This window comes from Diceros bicornis, chromosome 14, assembly GCF_020826845.1.
Source record: "Diceros bicornis minor isolate mBicDic1 chromosome 14, mDicBic1.mat.cur, whole genome shotgun sequence".
Taxonomy (NCBI): domain Eukaryota; kingdom Metazoa; phylum Chordata; class Mammalia; order Perissodactyla; family Rhinocerotidae; genus Diceros; species Diceros bicornis.
In genome coordinates, this window is record NC_080753.1 from 63,156,733 (window position 1) to 63,177,221 (window position 20,489).

The window sequence follows — 20,489 nt, forward strand, 5'->3', positions numbered from 1 at the left end:
TAAGTTTTGAAATGAGAAGTTTCCCCATGAGATCAAGTGAAGTTCTAAACTCCAGGTAGCTGTATCTAGCATCCGACTTCTGGTCATGAACGGAACTGACGCAGCAACAACTGACTGCACACGTGCCTCGCCTTCGTGCGCGCGCGCGTGCGTGTGTAGGTAGGTAGACACGTAGGGAATAAAGTCAAGTGGGCTTCATGCTGTTCTATCTACATTTTCCCTCTGAGATCTCTGGGGACCGAGGGCACTCATTTTTAAGACAATGGGTCAGAGATTAATCCGGGCGGTGGTGGTGGTTGTGTCTCCGAGCGTGTGTAGGGGTGTGCCATGAGAAAAAGGCAGCTTCTTGGGCGTCTCTCCACAGACCTACAACACGAGACCCTATGGGAGTCAGGCCCAGGATTTTGGATTTTCCCAGGTTCCCAAGGTGATTCTAAAGTTCCAGATCAGCAAACAAAGGGAAGACTCAGGCCTTGGGACCCCGTGACTGTCAGAGCTCATAGTGTACAGGCGTTCTCAGGCTGTTGATTTTTTTTCCAGGCTTTTTTTTTTTTTAAGATTTTATTTATTTTTCCCCCCAAAGCCCCAGCAGATAGTTGTATGTCATAGCTACACATCCTTCTAGTTGCTGTATGTGGGATGCAGCCTCAGCATAACAGGAGAAGCGGTGCATCCGTGCGCGCCCAGGATCCGAACCCAGGCCGCAGGCAGCAGAGCACGGGCACTTAACCGCTAAGCCACGGGGCGGCCCTCCAGGCTGGTTTTTGATCTAAAGAGCATGAGGGATTACTGCCCTGAAGGTGTGAGCAGACCGGAGAGAGCAGCGGACTAAGAGTAAGGGGTCTGGGATTCCAATCTCTGTCCTGAGCGTGTCACTGACTGACCATGTGACCTCCCTGGATCCCTTCCGTCTGCACAATCACGCGGAAGCTCGAGCGCCCAAATCGAAGACTGCGGTGCCCCAGGCCGGAGGCCGCCGCAGGCCCCTCCCCGCGCCGCCCGGCCCGCCCCCAGCCCCGCCCCCGGCCAGGGAGCGGCCCCCCTGCCACCCCGAGCGCGCGCACGTGGACGCGGACGCTCCCGGAGGGGAGCGGGCGCCATTACCCGAGTGCGGCCGCGGGCCCTGCACGGACGACATGGATCCTGGGCTTCAGGGCCGCGAGGAGGAGCCCGCGCCGCAGCGCACCCCGGCCGCCCAGCGCCGCCGTCATGATCCGAAGTCCCGACAGCACCGGGAGCGCGCATGCGCCGGGCCCTACTGGCCGCCCCGCCCGGAAGCACGCATGCGCCGGGCGCTCTGGCCTGCCTTGGCCGGCCGAGATGCTTGGGCCCCGGAGAAGCCGGCTGCTTTCTGATCCGTGACAGAAACGGGGCTCGCGGGCCCGCTGGTACCCGGCCGCAGACTGTCCTCTCTAGGGGTGCGTCCCAGTCGGCGCCGCCCCGCCCCCGCCCGTCGCCGCCGTGACCTGGCCGTTCAGGGAGGCGAGCCCCCCTTCCACCCTCAGGACTGGGCGGCAAGGCGGGCGTGGGAGGGGCGGCCAAGAAGGCGGCTCTTCGGCCTGCCGGCTAACAGGGGGGCGATTGGATTCTTTTTGCTCCGTACCACCCCACACCCATTAGGATAGCTGGTTTCAAAAAACAGAAATTAGTAAGTGTTGGCGAGCGTATGGAGAAACTGAAACCTTGTGCACTGTGGGTGGAATGTAAAATAGTGCAGTGGCTGTGGAAAATAGTCCCGGGATTCCTCAAAAAGTTAAACATAGAATAACCATATGATCCAGCAGTTCCACTTCTGGGTGTATACCCACGGGAATTGAGAACAGGGTCTCAGATATTTATACACCCATGTTCACGGCAGCATCATTCACAATAGCCAAAAGTTGGAAGCATCTATGAATTGTCCATTTATGGATGAAGGTATAAATAAAATGTGTGTACATATAATGGAATATTGTTCAGCCTTAAAAAGGAAGGGAATTCTGACACCTGATACCACATGGATGAACCATAAGGAAATTATGCTAAGTGAAGTAAGCCAGCCACAAAAGGACAAATACTGTTTATGATTTGACTTTCCAAGTAGTCAGGTTCATAGAGACAGCAAGTAGAATGGGGGTTGCCAGGAGTTGGGGGGAGGGGAAATGGGGAGGTAGTGTTTAATGGGGACAGAGATTTAGTTTTGCAAGATGACAGGAGTTCTGGAGATGGATACAGTGATGGTAGTGAAACCAAGCATGAAGAGGTTAAAAAATCTTCCCTGGGCTACAGGAAGTTAGCAAAAACTTAGAGATAAGCTTCGCAAACTGCAGCTTTGCATACTCAGCATAATCAACTGTTTACAACTAACCAGGTCTTTCTGTCCCTCCTTAGTATATGAGTGAGCTGTCTTTCCTGGGAAGTCAAGGTCCAGACGTCAAGATTCAGCCTCACAAGGCCAAACGCAGGCTGAAGATGAAAGCTAACCAGAAAAGTCCAGACAGTCAAGGGAAAGAAATTCAGTCTTCAAGGCAAAACGCAAGCTGGTGGGAAGGTGCCAACCGGCATAGCCTCACGCTCCTCCTCCCCTACCTAAAACCCCAGCACATGCTCTTCCTCACAACCTTTAAAACCCCTTGCCTCCCATCTTTTGGGGAGACAGGACAAGTTTGAGAGCTCTCGTCTCACAGTTGATGTCACCCGAAATAAAAACTCTTTCCTTGCCATAAGCCTGGCGTTCCAGTTTGTGTGGTAGGTAAAGAATCTGGGTATGTATCTGGTACCAATTTGGCGAGCCAGCCAGGAGGCTCTTTGCCTGTGGCTCTGTGTCCCTAGGCCCACTGAGATTTCCAGGGAAGCAGTCTAGCAGCTGCCTAGGTGATTTGCCATAGCGACTGTTCCCAGTACTTTCCGTATGACCCGGCACCAGTGGCCCTAGGTACATTTTCTTATGGCAAGGAAACAGGCTCTAGAATTGTTTGTTTGTTTGTTTGTTTTTGCTTCTGGTGAGTGGACGGACTCAATGTGGAGTAGGGTAAGTCACCTCGGATGTGCACTGAGAACTCCCTTCCCCTCCATCTGTGGTCCTATCTCTTTGCAAGGCAGGGCCATCTGGTTAATAAGGCGCCCTACTGGAGTGGGACTAGTTGTAGGACTTTTACCCGGAATCTGTTGGGTACACCTATGTGTTCTGTTTGTGATCCCGTCCGGCTGTCTGTTCTGTATGTTTGTAATTCTGAAAGGGGGGGGAGCTCCATCTGTCCCCAAAAAAAGCCCTCTGGGCCACCTCTTGGTTAAATGGGCTGTATGCAGCTATAAGCCCATGTCCAAGAAGAAGATGGTTTTCTTTTGTAACACCACGTGGCCACAATATTCTTTAGACTCTGGAGAGAAAAAAATGGCCAAACAGTGGATCCTTCAGTTGGAAAAGTTTTAGAGAGCTCTCATCATAAACAACTGTTTTATTGGTACCTATGAAAAAGGAAAATACAATGAATAGTCTTAAGAACTTAAACTCAGGGTTTCAGCTTCCTTTGATGGTCTTACAAATGCTAATGAAGGCATTGAGTTAACAGACGAGTGAAGGGAAAAAGGGACTCCTCAACAAGGTGGAAATTTTTAGAGGAGTTAAAAAATAATAAGGTAAATAAGACAGTGGGGTAAATAAGACAAATATTAATTAAAAGGGGAAAAAGCAAAGAGGAATCAAAAAGGGAAGAGTCACAAGACTCATCTCAACAGGATGGAAATCTTTAGTTATTAAAAAGAAAAATGGGATGAATTGAATGGACATGAATGAAATTAAAACAAAGGTTTTAATAAAACACTACCTAAGGTTAGGTGGGCTAAAGGGATCCCCATTACCCCCCCCCCCAAGATTAAAGGACCTCAGACAAAGCTGTTCTAGTCACCCCAGTTTGAAAAATTTTTAAAGGAAGAAGGCAGAGATCACAATGAGAAACCTGACCAACAATTGTTTGGGGCAACAGTTAGGCTGCTCAGGTTGATAAGACTATAAAGATTAAAGTGTTTAAGCCAATATTATATGAAGACGTTATGTCAACTTTGCCTGGATATGTTTTTTTTTGGAAATGAATTTTATGTCTGGCTGGGAATGCCTCCTCTACACAGTATTGTAATACTGAAACTTGTTAATGGAATCCTAATAAGTTGTAATTAGAGGTGTAAGAGTTGATAAAATTAAAGTTTTATAAGAGTTGGTATATTTAAATGGGCTTTATGTAAAATGATTATATCTCTTTTGTTTGATTGTATTATAGATCATATTATGGGGATAAACATTGTGTCTCAGTGGGGAACGTGTCCCCTGCCTGATATTGTAAGAGCATATAAATCCACCCTTCAGGCAATGTTAATTAAACATGCTAAAGGAAATCTCACTTTAAAATGGACAAAATGGGGCAATTTCGGTTTACCCAAACTGGTGTATTTACATATACAATTGGAAAAAGACAGCTACAAACTTAAACAACCAATGGAAAGGCTATTTTAATTTTTTGAGGCTTCTACATGAAATCAAGAATACTGTACTGCCTCTTTAAAAGAAAATAATTAAATAATTAAACATGCCAGCAGCTGAAGCTAGATCTGCTGCTCCTCTCTCCTCTCTTGCTGGGCTTCCCCACTTCAACTCCCCAAAATTCCTGATCTAAAATTAAACAAGTGAAAATAAGTACACATTTTAGATAATTTGGAATTGTAATGTCCATTCTGGAGAACCTCTGTTTCAGATGAGTCCACCTTAAGTGTCACCCTTAAAAGAGGATTCAAAACCTCTCACAATGGGATGCAACCTTTGATTAATATACAGAAACTTCTAAAAGACAAAGTTATTTCAAAAACAGCTGTAAAAAGATCTTACAGCAAAAGGAAAGAATATTTAGTAAATATTTTTGGCCATCTGAGCAGATCTACCTGCTAGAAAAATAGTTGGGATCTAACTGTTCTTTTGAGTTTTGCACCTGAGACCTGGCTAAAATTTTGAAGATCTCTGTTTGTGTTTATCTGTCTCTATATGTATTTGTCTGCCTCTGGATGGTACAGTTTCTAAAGGAGTTCTATTTAATTGGCTTGGAGTAAACACTTTTATAAATTATTTCTAAATGTAATAGAGCTAGCCTAGATGTCTTTCAAGTTAACATGATATAAAATGATCTTTAGTAAATGAAAAGCTTGTTTAAGTTTGTTGGTTTAATTGAAATAAATATGTTTTCAGACTTATCAACATTGGATATGATGCAGACATATAGCCTGGGTTTACTGGTCAAATGAGCTTATGTTATCTCTGTTGCAAAATTTGTCAGCAAAAGTAATAACAGAATAATAACTTTCTGTCTGATGTCTCATAAGGTTTTTGTAGGTAATCTAAATATAATTATTGGAAACAAGTAAACAAAATAGATGTAAAAAGGATAAAAGTTTTGGGGGGAAACTTTGAACAATAATTATGTATGATGGTCTGTATACTTGAAAAACAGCTTCCAAAATCTTTTTGGTAACTTGAAGCTTTAGAGTTTTGCTAAATTAAGTTAATAAAAATTTATTGAGTATCTGGGTCATTTCCACACAAGATAAAACATTAAAAATTGATTACTAAGCATAGATTTGTCTACCTTTGGTTTCTTATCTCAGAGAAACTGAAAGATGCTTAAGTTTATTGATAAACATATTTTGTACATGTTGAAAAATTTTCTATGAGAAAGTACATATTTCTGGAAAGTCTGTGTATAAGGAAAGAAAATGTATGTTGTCTGTAAAAAAGGTATAAAGAATAGAGATATTTTTGTTTGTTTTGTTAAGAAAGATAAATTTTTCCTAAAGTACTAGGGGAAAAAAAGGGAAGAAGGCATGGGACAAATTCTAAATGTAAAAAGTAAATGACAGAAAGTTTGTGGAAGTAAAACCCTGAGGAGTTTTGTACATGGTCAAGTTGGCTAAGTAAGCTGGTGGAAAATTAGGCTTTGGCTTTCTCTTATAAAGGTAACTTTATTAAACTTTTGGTCTGCTCTTTATATAGAGGTAAAAAAGGTGTTCCTTTGAGTAAGTATAGTTAAAAGACAGAATATCTATATTTTGTTAAAATAATTTCCTATGTTCAAAAGGACTGAGGTCTCTCTATTAAGGTTTTTATTTTTGTTTTTTGACTGTTTTAACTCTGTTTGCCTTTGACTGTTTCTGTTGTCACCTTGATTAAATGGATAATTCAGCATTGTTTCCTATTTGACTGAGTGTTTTAAAGCCTTTTGATTTTTTTGACAAACGTCCTCTAAAATTAAAGTCTTCTTTTGACTTAAAAAGAAAACTTTGAGAATTTTCAATCAGCCTTGAGACTTAAAGAATTTGTTCTCTCTTTTCATAAAGAGGAAGATATTAAACAAATTAGACTTATTTGGTATGTTAAATTACATGGGAAATATTGTCAAATAAATAATAATAAGCCTTGCTAGGTTATATTGTATGGATAAATGTTATTAATATAAGTGTTTTTTAAAAAAATATGTAAGATCCCAAAAGTTCTGATCTGTCCTGGTTGTCAGTCATAATTCTAGTTATTATCTCAAAGTGTTGTATGTTACAGAAATAGCCAAGTGTCTTTATCAATTGCCATTTTTAAATGTTTTGTCATTTGCAGAAGGTTGTTTTACTCTGATGTTTTTGCAAATATGTTTCAAGTTCAGAGAGATTCATGGAAGAGACGCTGACACTTGCTCTAAAACACAGATTTCTGATAAACTTTCAGATTACAAAACTGAACCGGAATTCTAACTCAAAAACTGATAGCCTCATGAAACTGCTAACAGAAGATCAAGAGTTGGTTACATGAAACTAGGTAAACTGACAAGAGTGATGATAATTTTTATTACTTTTTGTTTGACATATTGCTGATTTTTTTTAATGTTTTGTTTTTTCAGGTTTAAGGAAAACTTTTTCTCTTTTCTCTTAAGGAACTATGACTTATACCTTTGTAAGCAGAATTAAAGCATTTATCTTTTTCTCTCTTCCTGATCCCTCCAGAATTTGGAAACTCTTAGTAAGTGAATGTTCTTATTCCATGGCAATATAGCTATTTGCATAAGTTCCATGAGAATCTGTTCTCCTTATAATAGGACACAATTGGAAACACTGGGAACTGGGAACACAATTGGAAACTGTTATGTTATCAAAGCTTTGGCTGGAACATCATATTTAAAAAGCATATGCAGGCTCAGATATGACCAGACAGCTTTTGAGGAATGAAGATTGGACTTTATGGAATAAAGCCACTTGGAAATATTGGCCTGGTACCTTATTCCCAAACAGCAACCTTACGGGTAAGTAAGGAAGGTCACTTATCTGGCAAGGTGCCTGGAACCTCACTATTTTGGGGAACCTCAAAAGAAGAGAGGAATTCACCCAAATCTATAGGTATTACAGGAAAATGTGATGACAAGTCCTTGGCTTGGCTTTCCTGGCCTTGAGAGGCCTGTAAAGTTCGATCTGAGATTCCTTATAAAGAGTTCCAGCAAATCAGATTTAAAAGAGCCTATATGATCAATTGCTATTCTTTCTGTACTTATGTAAATAATTGGGCCAAGTTTATTAAAACTAGACTTATTTTGCAAACCAATGAATCTAAATTTGGCTATCTTTGGTAAAAACGGGGGTGATTTTAGAGAGAAAAATTAGGTGTCAACAGAAACTATAATACATATTTATGGATGTTGGATTCTGGTTCTGTTAATTGTCTTTGGCTGGACTGGATCCTGAATTCTAGTTTCCTCAGATATCTGGTATGGATCTCCAAATTAACGTTTCCAATGTTTTTTTTTTTCTGTCCTTTTCATTTGGAATCATTGAGAACTAAAACCATCCTTTCTCCTGAAGCCCTGCAAACTGAAGCTGGACGACTTGTTACAAACCTAACCAAGTGCACCATGAGAGCCCATGTTTGGACAATCTTCATGCCTGCTGCTGTGTAAGCCACTTAAAAGGTTCACCTGGATGCCTGATGACATCATTAGAGATATTTTAGACTGCAGGGGATGCGTCAACCTGACATCTAGAGATCTTCTTGACTGGCTGTCCTCTGAGCTCAGAAATTGGTTTGTAATTTGCTCCAATCATTAACCTTGTTTTTATTTTTGTTTCTCTAGAAATGTTTCTTATTAAATGTCTGGTTACTTGCTTACACAATGTAGAACTAACTTTGGGAGACCCTTTCTATGTTCTAGAGATGATCCAAAAGACCTGGAGGAAACTTAAACAAAGGAACTAAACACTGTCAGATGTTTCTCTGCACCATCTTTGTCATAGAGACTGGGTCCTAATGAAATCCTGGACTTCGTCCCTGTTAGATGCGACCATATGAGAAACGCCACAGGGAATATGAACCATGCCACAAAAAAACATCACAACTGGAGTCACCCAAACCTTGGGTGACTTCATACTCTAGACACTGACTTCTCTGAATGGTCAAGTGAATACCTAACAGACTGAAAGTTGCTGTCCAGAAAATGGTCTTCTAAAAGATAAGTAATAAATGACTCCCAAGTTCTTACCTTATTTGTTGGACTGTAGACAGCACGCTACTTGGCTACATCAGGTTTCACTTGAGGTTCTAGGCACTAACATTGATTGGTTTAAGGCCTCTTTTCCTAGATTCCCCAAGGATTGAGGTCCATTATGGAGGGGATACTAAAATTTGGGCTGTCTGTTTTGCTAATATGTGTGGTCATCTATGCAATTATAAAATGTGAACTTAAGTGTTCTTCCAAAGCCATTGATCAGAGTACTAAAATATTAGTCATGCAAAGCATATCTCGCTCTCCCCACCTGGTACCCCAAAATATTTAAAAATAAAGGTGAAATAGTTTCATTCCTTTGATCCTGATCTTTGCCCTTTTACAGCATGAAGTAGCTAGAGTGGTCTTCACCCCCATTCCCCAAGACTGAGGAATGATTAAAAGACAGTGGGGTTTGAAACTGAGCATGAAGAAGTTAAAAAATCTTCCCTGGGCTAGAAGAAGTTAGCAAAAGCTTGGAGATAAGCTTTGCTACCTGCAGCTGTGCATACTCAGCATAATCAACTGTTGTTTACAACTAACCAGGTCTTTCTGTCCCTCCTTAGTATATGAGTGAGCTGTCTTTCCTGGGAAGTCAAGGTCCAGACATCAAGATTCAGCCTCACAAGGCCAAATGCAGGCTGAAGATGAAAACTAATCAGAAAAGTCCAGACAGTCAAGGGAAAGAAATTCAGTCTTCAAGGTCAAATGCAAGTTGGTGGGAAGGTGCCAACCAGCACAGCCACATGCTCCCCCTCTCCTACCTAAAACCCCAGCACATGCTCTCCCTCACAACCTTTAAAACCCCTTGCCTCCCATCTTTTGGGGAGACAGGACAAGTTTGAGAGCTCTCTTCTCCTGGCTGACATCACCCGAAATAAAAACTCTTTCCTTGACATAAGCCTAGCATTCCAGTTTCATTTGGCCCCTCTTGTGTGGCAGGTAAAGAACCTGGGTATGTATCCAGTAACAGCACAGCAATGGGAATGTACTAAGGCCACAAAACTGTATACTTAAAAATGGTTAAGATGGTAAATTTTATGTTATGTATATTTTACCACAAAATTTTTTTTTTTATTTTTCAGACCATTTAATTCAAGCTTTATAAACATTATCTGCAATTGAAGATTCAGTGAAGAAAAAAAAAACTACCCCTTTAATTCTGGCTACCATTCCGCCTTACCTTAACTGGAAATAACTGGCAGATTCGTGGCTACTGTTTAGCCTTGGCTTGAATTATCTGAGTTGACAAGAGCTTCCTTGCCTATTGCATTATTTCTCCTCCAAGAGATACTTTTGTTGTAGTAGTCCTGTATGCATAGTGGTTTTAAGTGTTACAGCCATGGGACGTTCTACCTGAAGTAGCCTCACTGGCCCATTGGAATTTTCTGAACAGTAAAGGCGGGTTTGGCTTAAATATGGAATATGAAAAAATATTTATATTCTACTTTCAACATAAATCAGTCACCTTAATTTCCTGCATAGAAGGAAAGAGAAACATAATGTTTCATCTGACTACTATCATTTGACTTGCAGAAATCTTTGGTGGGGTCAACATTTCCTTATTTTTTCCTGACATGTTGATTGGGATTTCTTGTCAGAGATGATGAGGGTTAAAAATAATTGTCCATACAATTTTAACACCAGTTATCCTACTGGTAAGCAAAAATGGTAGCACTGTGAGGTTTTAGATTATTGGTGTTATAATTTATTTTTAAGTATAGCCATGTGCCACATAACGATGTTTCGGTCAACAATGGACCGCATGCATGATGGTGATCCCATAAGATTATAATGGAGCTGAAAAATTCCTATCGCCTAGTGACATTGTAGCTGTCATAACGTTGTAGCGCAACCCATTACTCATGTGTTTGTGGTGATGCTGGTGTAAACACACCCACTGCGCTGCCTGTCATATAAAAGTATAGCACATGCAATCATGTACAGTACATAATACTTGATGATAATAAACGACTGTTACCAGTTTATGTATTTTATATTTTTTATTGTTATTTTCGAGTAAAAAATTTACAGTAAGCTAAGGTTTATTGTTGAAGAAAAATATTTTTGAATAAATTTACTGGGGGCTGACCCGGTGGCACAGTGGTTAAGTGCATGTGCTCTGCTTTGGTGGCCCCAGGGTTCGCAGGTTCAGATCCCGGCATGCACTGATGCACTGCTTGTCAAGCCATGCTGTGGCGGCGTCCCATATAAAGTAGAGGAAGATGGGCACAGATGTTAGCCCAGGGCCAATCTTCCTCAGCAAAAACAGGAGGATTGGCATGGATGTTAGCTCAGGGCTGATCTTCCTCCTAAAATAAATAAATAAATTTACTGTAACCTAAGTGTACAGTGCGTATAAAGTCTACAGTAGTGTCCAGTAATGTCCTAGGCCTTCACATTCACTCACCACTCACTCACTCACTCACTCACCCAGAGCAACTTCCAGGCCTGCAAGCTCCATTCATGGTAAGTGCCCTGTACAAGTGTACCATTTTTTATATCTTTTATACTGTATTTCTACTGTACTTTTTCTATGTCTAGATACACAAATACTTATCATTGTGTTACAATTGCCTACAGTATTCAGTACAGTAACATACTGTGCAGGTTTGTAGCTTAGGAGCAATGGGCTATACTATATAGCCTAGGTGTGTAGTACTCTATACCATCTAGGTTTGTGTAACTACATTCTATGATGTTCCCACAATGACAGAATCGCCTAATGACGCATTTCTCAGAAGATATCCCTGTTGTTAAGTGACACATGACTGTATACACTTGACAACTAGTCCTTTATGTATAATGCTATTGTGTAGTTTAAAAAAGAACTTCTATTTTTGTGCCTGGCACCTTATGATGCATTATCTTATTTTAATCCTCATATCAAGCTTGTTTACTAGTGCCCTTTCTATTTACAGATGAGGAAACTGAGGCTAAAAGAGGCTAGGAAGCAGGCCCTAGGCACACAGCTAAAGAGTGGCAGAGGGGAATTTAAGCCTGCTTAATTTCAGAACCCTGGACTTGAATTATTCCATATTATAGAATTCACTGTCATAGGACTGGCCCTTCAATGATTTCTTTGTAATCAGATGCTTCTAAAACCTTGACCATATAAACACCTATTTTCTTTTTTGGTGAGGAAGATTAGCCCTGAGCTAACATGCGTTGCCAATCCTCCTCTTTTTGCTGAGGAAGACTGTCCTTGGGCTAACATCCATGCCCATCTTCCTCCACTTTATTTGTAGGATGCCTGCCCCAGCATGGCTTGATAAGCAGTGCATCGGTGCGTGCCTGGGATCCGAACCTGCAAACCTCACGCCGCCAAAGTGGAGGGCACAAACTTAACCACTATGCCACTGGGCTGGCCCCTAAACACCTATTTTTATTTACATTATTTTATAATTAGAAAAACTTTTCTTTATAAATAACACATTAAAATGTAGATCAAAATACTATTTAAAACATTTTGTGAGGAAGAACACCTTTTCTTATTCCTGAAGACCTAACTTCATATTATGGACCCAAAGCAAAGATTATGACCGTAACAACCAAGTGGAAAATTGTCGAGCAAGACTGTGAGAGCTGGAAGTGGGTCTTATTTACTAGTAGTAACCTTAGGGTCTGAATATCTTTTTTGGAACCAAGAATGGATAGTCCTCTTTCATTTTGTAGTCTGTGTGGCCTCACTTAATTAGATTCTGCCCAAGACCCGTGTTTTTGTGGTTCTTGGCCTTGTATTGAAACTCCTCAGAGACAAATTTGGCTCTTTTCAGCCCAGTTTTTAGAGAGTGCAGGCTGAAGGAAAGGCCTCTGAGCCATGTGTGAAGGACAGCAGTGCTGCAGGCTCTCAGGGCAGCAAGTTTTTATCCTGAGAGCCAAGACGCACTGTCCAGCAGTTTCTCCTGTCTTTACCGGCCGCCTCTCTCCTGCCAATAGCAGGAGCATCAAAAGGGGAGGATGTACAGGAAATGCCAACCTAAGTGGTAAAGTCACTGTGGAGCATCCAAAACTGTTTCAATTAAACAAACACACATCATTTCAATGGCTTATATTTGAGGTATAAAATTTTATTTTAAAAAGTCCATTAAAAATACCTTCCATTTTTGCCTCTTAACATTGATCATTCAACCTCTTCAGAATTTAGAACACTGTTAGGACAGAAGTACAAGGGATACATTTAGAAAAGAAACCACACCCAGGCCCTCTAGCAAAGCCAGGGACCAGTTCCCCCTCCAATTTGCCTTTGCGTCTATGGGACATAACACCATGTGGCAACTAAGTAGTGAGCCTGGATGTGTGGATAACAGAACTGAGGTTCATTACTTGACAGCAGTGCTCTTCTCAACTGGGACAATTTTGCCCTTCCAGGGAACATTTGGCAATGTCTAGAGACATTTTTGTTTGTCACACTGGGGAGGTAGGGAGGGGGGAAACAGCACTATTGCCATCTGGTGGGTGGAGGCCAGGGATGCTTCCAGACATCCTACAATGCATGGGACTGCCCCCCACAGCAAAGCATTACCCGCCCCAAGAGGCCAATACTGCCAACGTTGAGAAATTCTGCTTTACCGTCCCACTTCAGGGTGTGCGTGTGTATGTACATCCGCTGGGGCTGGAGGAGATTTAGAATCAGAAGCAACAATACTGTTATCAACCCACCGGACACAGAATCTGTTCTGTCAGCCAGACTGACCATACTGCACTTTCTTCTCCGTCCCTCCCGGGAGGGCTAAGCACAATGGCATACCCTATCTGTTTAGCAAAGTGCCGGCAGTAATGCTAGGTGGCCTGGTCAGCTTCAGTCTTCTACTCTTCTAGTTCCTTCATTTATTCCTGGGTTTCAGGTGGGCTTTGAAAGGCTAAGTTGCTAGAGGCACAATTACCAGACTCTGAAGCTGTTGTTCTTTTACGTCATAGCACACAGCAAAAAGTGAAAATATTTCTATACCACCCTGGGGTAAACTGAGGAAGCTGTTCAACATTGATCAGCTCTGAGGCTCCAGGCATAGCCAGGGGTGAAGGATCAATATTCCCTGCATATCTGCTCCCTCTTCAGGGCACACAGGTTGGGAAAGTGCATAAAGTTTCAGAATGCTAGAAAACAACTTAAAAACTTAAGAATTTTTGTAGTCATCACAATTAGTAGCAATTCCGTGCAACAACTGCCTGGGAAATTCTGATATTTTTGTTCTCCATTTTTTTCCCTTATTAGTACTCCTTAAAATCCCTTCAGTTAATCTGTGGAGTGGAGATTGCATGTAATTCTTGAAGCCTGTAGTGACTGATACAACAATTGATACTGAAGTTAACAGACCCTATAATTTTGGAATGCACTGTAGTTGTGATACAAAAAACCTATTTGAAGAGAACTTAGAATTTTACAGTACTTTTATTGTAACAGGAGCCTATGTGGAAAAGAGAGCACAAAATAAGAAAGTTGATTTATTTTATATTCTCTGAATTTTTTTTTTTCTCACTCAAATAAAATTCCAGGAAACTGAATGAATAGCATAATTGAAGGTTATGGAATGAACTGAAAGAAAATGATCTTCCTTAAATATCTCTTCTCATCCTTTCAAAACCCAATTAGGCTTCTTTTTTGATTGGGCCTCAGCCATTAATAGGTCTTCCTGTTTAGCAGGTTGTTTGCTATAGATTTCTTTTCCTGTTCTCCCACTATGAAATGCAGGGAATAATTTTTATGCAGACACAGAACCAATATCAGTGAGGAAAGAATTCTGAAGGGTCTGAGGCAGTACACTTTCAGGGGATTACTCACTAAGTGAGGAGATGACTTCATGATGCCAAAGCCCCCTCCAGAGTCAGTTCTGGCTGATGTGTATCAAACGGTTCAGAAGGTCTATTCTTGAACACTGGTAGAGCGCGCAGGCCAGCTTTCCCACTGTGGCCCCCTTATTGCCCTCCCTCATCAGCCACTTTTGGAGCATCTGGTAAACTTTTTCTTTTAGTCCATCTCGCTCATAGTCATGGTCAATTTCATCAATCTGAGATTCAGTGAAGTTCAGTTTACGGGCACAGTTTTTCCAGTGCTTTCCCAGATTTTCCCTGACTGGGTCCAGGTGTTTATCAGTCAGACTAGTGGTATTATCTGCCAAACAGAAAAGAGCAGAAGGCATCAAGCTATAACCTATTTGAACATCCTAGCTCTAACAACCTGTATAAAGTAAAGAGTACTAGGAGACACTGAAAAAGACAATTTCCTAATTATATAGCTGTTGACTCACTGGATGACACTTTACATGTCTGCTAGCCCATATGGAGCTTTTGTGCGAAGGGAGCCTCTTCCTCCTAGCAGATGCATCTCCGAGCCACAGCTGATGGCTTTGGGAACAAAACCCCTGCTTGGCTACTAGGCTGTTCTATACAACCTTAGCCAGCAGCCCTGTTTATATTAGACCTTCCTGAGGTAAAGGGGAAAAACACCATTTTTGCTCCTTCTGGGCCTTTTCCACTTACATCTGGCCAGAGTTAAGGTCATCCAATTTCTGATCCCCTTCACCCAGCAGTTTACTTTCCTCTTCATCAAGGAAACTGAGATCATCAAGTGTGAACTCGTCCAATTACAATGCCTTCCCTTGTCTTCTAAGGAATGAAGTCTCTATATTCTTCAAGGTCTATGTTTGGACTCGTCCTGTCCCCACCCCATGTGCTGTCCTCTCTTCTATAGGCATAACCTCTCTCTTTCTACTGGTTCCTTCCCCTTAGGCCTTCATAAAAATAATAAAAGGAAACAAACAAAAGAAGTACAAAACAACCATCACAAACCATATTCCTTGATCCTCATGCTACCTCAGTAAGCTGAATATAAGGCAAAAGACATCTCATTTACCCCCTCAACTCCCATTCTGTCCTCTGCTCCCCACAATGTGGCTTCTGTCATCACCACTGGACATCAGCAGTCCAAAAACCTCCCAAGATATCTGCTTAGTTTTGTCAATACCTCTCCAGGAGCAGGACCCTGGGTTTCATCAGATTCTCAAAGGTATACCCTTGTCACTCCAAAACTGAGGAACCTCTGCTCTGGATATTTTAAAGACTATCCTTCAAATCGGTTTGACCAGGGATTGGCCAATTATGGCTTGTGGAGGCCCATCTGGCCCGCTGCCTGTTTTTGTAAACAAAGTTTCACTGGAACACAGCCACAGCCATTTCTGTACATATTGTCTGTGAATGCTATCGTACTACAACGTCAGTTGAGCAGTTGCATTAGAGACCTCAGGGTCAGCGAAGCCTAAAATATTTACTATCTGGCCCTTGATAGAAAAAAAATCTGCCAATCCTAGGGTTGATCAGAAAGCTGGATTCTTAAATCACATTGTTTTGGCCTCATGACTCCTATTCCCAAGTTGTACTTTGGGATCAATGTTATGAGCCTGCGTGGTGGAGCCCTGTACAACAAAGCCCTCTTATTTTTACTATAGAGGTGCTGTTGAGGGTGTAGTCTTCTATCTTTTACAGAATCCCTTTTGATGAGGACCTGAGGAGCTCTCTCTCCTCAATCTGAGTGGTGATATTGATGATGATGATGATGTTTAACACATTTATAGATCTTACTGTGTGCCAGGCAGTGGTCTAAGCTCTTGATACATAGTGACTCATTTATAATTTTCATAACAAATCCATAGATTATTGTAATTATCCCCATATTAAACGTAAGTAAATTATAAAGGAATTATATGGAAATTACAGAGACATTTTACAGAGAAAACATGGGACAACTTTTAGGGCGAATAATCAGAGAAATTTTAGGATTCCACTATATCCCTTTCACTAAGTAAGAAAGTTCAAGGTTGCCAGGCAATGGGTCCTTAAAAGGTATCCTACCAAAGATATCTTGGTACTTAGAAGCTGGCTCTTCCTTCAAGTTCATGTATGTGCTGTCCAGTAGTTGGGAACTCATTCCGCCAATCTCCATATAATTATTGTCTCCAATCTGAATGCCAGTGCTGTTGTATATGGTACATTTTGCAGACTCATCTGAATAGAGAGAAACACACAGATAAGTACAATAGATTGAAAACAAGAGAAAAAATACAACACAGTAAAGGGGAAGGGCTTTATTCCAAATGTTTAAGTTAAATCGTTTATCCTATGCCACCCTTTGAAATTTTCTTCTTTAAAATGTGGCTGAACCACCTCACATCCATTAGAATGGCTACGCTCAAAAAACCCAGAAAATAACAAGTATTGGCAAGGATATAAAGAAATTGGAACCCTTGTGCACTGCTGGTGGGAGTATAAAATGGTACAGCTGCTGTGGAAAACAGTATGGTGGTTCCTCAAAAAAATTAAAAACAGAATTACCATATGATCCAGCAATTCCACTTCTGGGTATATACCCCCAAAGAATTGAAAGCAAGGTCTCAAACAGATATTTATGCACCCATGTTTATACCAGCATTACTCAGAATAGCCAAAAAGTGAAGACACCCAAGTTATCTATCAACAGATGAATGGATAAACAAAACGTGGTATATACATACAATGGAATATTATTCAGCCTTAAAAAGGAAGGAAATTCTGACACATGCTACAACATGGATGAACTTTTAGGACATTATGCTAAGTCAAGTAAGCCTGTCGCAAAAAAGTGTATGATTCCACTTATATGAGGTACTTAGAGTAGTCACATTCATAGAGACAAAAAGTAGAAGGGTGGCTGCTAGGGGCTAGGTGGAAAGAAAAGAATGGGGAGTTATTTTCTGATGAGTACAGAGTTTCAGTTTGGGAAGATGAAGAGAGTTCTGGACATGGATGGTGATGATGGTAGCCCAACAATGTGGCTTTCATCACAAATGGTAGTCTTTGGCCTATATAAGATAAGAAATGAAAATATCCAAGACTTATTTCTTACCTTCAGAAAATAGCAAGCAAATTAAATATAAGCAGATACCATCACTTATGTCAGAGATTGGGTATAATGGGAATACTGTGATTCAGTTACAGTGGAAATGCCTATCAGTTACAAGGACCTGTAACTCAACACTTATGGGCAGCTGCAATGAATCCTACCCATGCTGAAATACGCCCAGGACAAGTGGTCTGATGAAGACTATTCCACCATGGCAAGTTGCATCTGGAAGCTGAAGACTCCACACAAAGAAGCCTTTGTTACCTTATAGTCTACAACAGAGCTAATGGCTGATTTATTTTCAGAAACATAAAAAAAAGATAAGATCGTGACTGAAGGGCCTGTTTACCTCTTGATGGGAAGGAGATGAATGGAATGGTGGGTGTGTTTCCCAGTAGGTTGGTCTCAGGCACTGGAGTTTTATGCACGCTTGACATATGGCTTGGATTTGGCACATACCAAACTCTTTGACCTGCTGTTCCCAGATCCAATGGTCTTGTTCCCAAACCATGTGGACTATATGATCCATTGTTCCAGTATGGTACGTGGGGTTGGCTGGTTAGCCCAGCTGGTTGGTGTACTGCATTACCATAACTGTTTGCACCAGAATAAGCAAGGCCTTTAATCCCTGAGTTCTGAACATTATCATAAGGTCTCTGCTGTGCAAAAGGGTCATGGGAGACCCTTCGCCTCCTTTCCTCCTCTCTGTTGTAAGCCATATTCTGTCTGGGTTGCTGTTTTGTCTGCTTGTCCATGCGGCTGCCAAAAAGATGGTAGTTGGCTTCCTCCTGGAGTTTACTCTGCAGGATGAGCTCATTCTCCTCCTGCTGGTGCTCTGAGGAAGGAGCAAACCAGGACTCCTCCACAGGACCCATCCCGAGTCCCTGTGAACTGTGCAGCGAACTGGGCTGTTCTGTGGCTGAGAAGCAATGATCAACATTGGAAAGAGTTTCATGAAACATTAAGAAGTAAAATGAAACCTGAGCACAATCACGAAGCTGTATCTCAGAGTAACATCCTGAAAACTTTGAGAACAAGTAAAAAGCATTTACTAGATGGTCTTCTTCCTACAAGTTATACAGGTAATAAGTCGGGGCCCCTGTCTGGCAGTGAGAAAGCACTGGAAATTATAACGAGCGACAGAAAAGTGGGTGTCGCAGGAATGACCAGGGAAGAAAGGGACTTGTGCTGGAGCAGAGACAGTGGCTGTCTCCCTGGTGTGATGCGGGGTTACAAAATAAGAACAGCAGCAGCTCTGTGCTGAGCACTTTACATGATTCTTTCATTCTTTAAAAGCCCTATGAGACTAATTATTATCATGATTTGATGGATGAGGTTTACAGGAGGTTAAGTAATTTGCCCCAGATCAGAGAGTTAACAAGTGGCTTCAACATCCTATACTCTGCCTTCCCTTTTGTTACAATGAAAAAAGTACCCCTGCCTGAAGCTGAGACCCATGTCTCTGCTTGTGCTCTGCATCTAGTCACCTCTGACCTTCTCACGGACTCTGCTCCCACATACGTTCCCTTCTTTTTCCTGAACCGTCACTTTCTCCCTATCAGATATATTAGGTCTCTTATGTTCAAGATACTTTATGATTTTGATAAACACATCGCTACTTAATATTTCAAATATATGTATCTTGACTCCTGAATATATTATAAATTCCTTTAAGGTAGGTATTACATTGTATAGCTTCTTCTGTTTCCCATATGGTCGTGAATAGTATTTTAGAGAGTAGAGAGAATGAATGAGCAAATAAATAAATAAATAAATAGATTTCCAATCACAGTATAAGTTACCTGAATTTGACCTGCTTGGAGGTATTGCTACACAATCAATTTGGAGAGACTGCATTCTCTTCACAATTGCACTCTGGCCTGGATACTCTTTCTATAATTAAGAGTATAAATACACACTTTAGTATAAACAGCAGAAAATAGTTCCAGAAAATTATTATAAGAAAAATGAAACTTTTTAGAAGGCAGAAATTTCACATAGCTCTTACAAGCAGTAAATATTTTTTTAAAAAATAAACGTTTTTCCCAAATAGCCAAAATAATCTTTAAAAAGAACAAAGTTGGAGGGCTCACAATTCCTGATTTCAAAACGCACTACAAAGCTACAGTAATCAAAACAGTATGGTACTGGCCTAAGGACAGATATACAGACCAACGTAACATAATCGAGAGCCCAGAAACAAACCCCTGCGTATATGGCCAATTGATTTTCAACAGTGGTGACAAGACCATTCGATGGGGGAAAACTGGATAGCCACATGTAAAAGAATGAAGTTGGACTCTTATCTTTCAACTTATACAAAAATGGACAAAATCGATCAGAGGCCTAATCTTAAGAGCTAAAAATACTAGAAGAAAACATAGGTGAAGAGCTCCATGATATTGGATTTGACAATGATTTTAGATGTGACACCAAAAGCACAGACAACAAAATAAAAATAAACTGAACTACATCAAAATTAAAACCTGTGTATCAAAGGACACTATCAAGAGTGAAAAGACAACTCACAGGATAGGAAAAAAACATTTGCAAATCATATATATCTGATAAGGGATGAATATCCAGATGATATAAAGAATTCAACAAGAAAAAACTAACAATCCACTTCAAAAATGGGCAAAGGACTTGAAGAGACATTTCTCCAAAGAAGATACACAAATGGCCAATAAGCACATGAAAAGATGCTCAACATCATTAGTCATTAGGAAAATGCAAATCAAAACCACCATGAGATATATACCACTTCACACTCTTTAGAATGGCTATTATTAAAAACAAAACAAAACAAAACCCACAAAATGAAAAGTGTTGATGAGAATGTAGAGAAATTGGAACCCTTGTGCATTACTGGTGGGAATATAAAATGATGCAGCTGTTATGGAAAATAGTTTGATGGTTCCTCAAAAAGGTAAGCATAGAATTATCACACAATTCAGCAATTCCACTCCTAGGTATATACCCAAAAGAATTTACCTGAAATATCCTGAAAGCAGGGACCCAAAAAGATACTTATATACCAATGTTCATAGCAGCATTATTCATTATAGATAAAAGGT

At 40.8% G+C, this 20,489-nt stretch overlaps 2 protein-coding genes and 1 long non-coding RNA gene across 6 annotated transcripts in view; 1 reads left to right on the plus strand and 2 right to left on the minus strand.

Annotated features, from left to right (window-relative positions):
- BPHL (biphenyl hydrolase like) overlaps nt 1-1,231 on the minus strand; it is a 30,597-nt gene extending 29,366 nt beyond the window's left edge. Inside the window, exon 1 of the mRNA XM_058555372.1 lies at nt 1,105-1,231. Coding sequence (XP_058411355.1) covers nt 1,105-1,211 — 107 coding nt within the window. The 5' untranslated portion in view covers nt 1,212-1,231. The remainder of the gene's footprint in view (nt 1-1,104) is intronic.
- A 4,814-nt stretch (nt 1,232-6,045) lies between these two features.
- Nucleotides 6,046-8,972, plus strand: LOC131414189 (uncharacterized). The gene is made up of 3 exons (XR_009222150.1): nt 6,046-7,307; nt 7,861-8,078; nt 8,208-8,972. It is a non-coding gene; the product is annotated as an uncharacterized LOC131414189 (long non-coding RNA).
- Nucleotides 8,973-13,910: 4,938 nt separating this feature from the next.
- RIPK1 (receptor interacting serine/threonine kinase 1) overlaps nt 13,911-20,489 on the minus strand; it is a 40,351-nt gene continuing 33,772 nt past the window's right edge. For all 4 annotated transcript variants that reach the window (XM_058555367.1, XM_058555368.1, XM_058555366.1 and 1 more), the window contains 4 exons: nt 19,215-19,305; nt 17,762-18,331; nt 16,386-16,538; nt 13,911-14,649 (listed from right to left, as the gene is read on the minus strand). In XM_058555367.1, the coding sequence (XP_058411350.1) occupies nt 14,363-14,649; nt 16,386-16,538; nt 17,762-18,331; nt 19,215-19,305 (1,101 nt within the window). In that variant the 3' untranslated portion in view covers nt 13,911-14,362. The remainder of the gene's footprint in view (nt 14,650-16,385; nt 16,539-17,761; nt 18,332-19,214; nt 19,306-20,489) is intronic.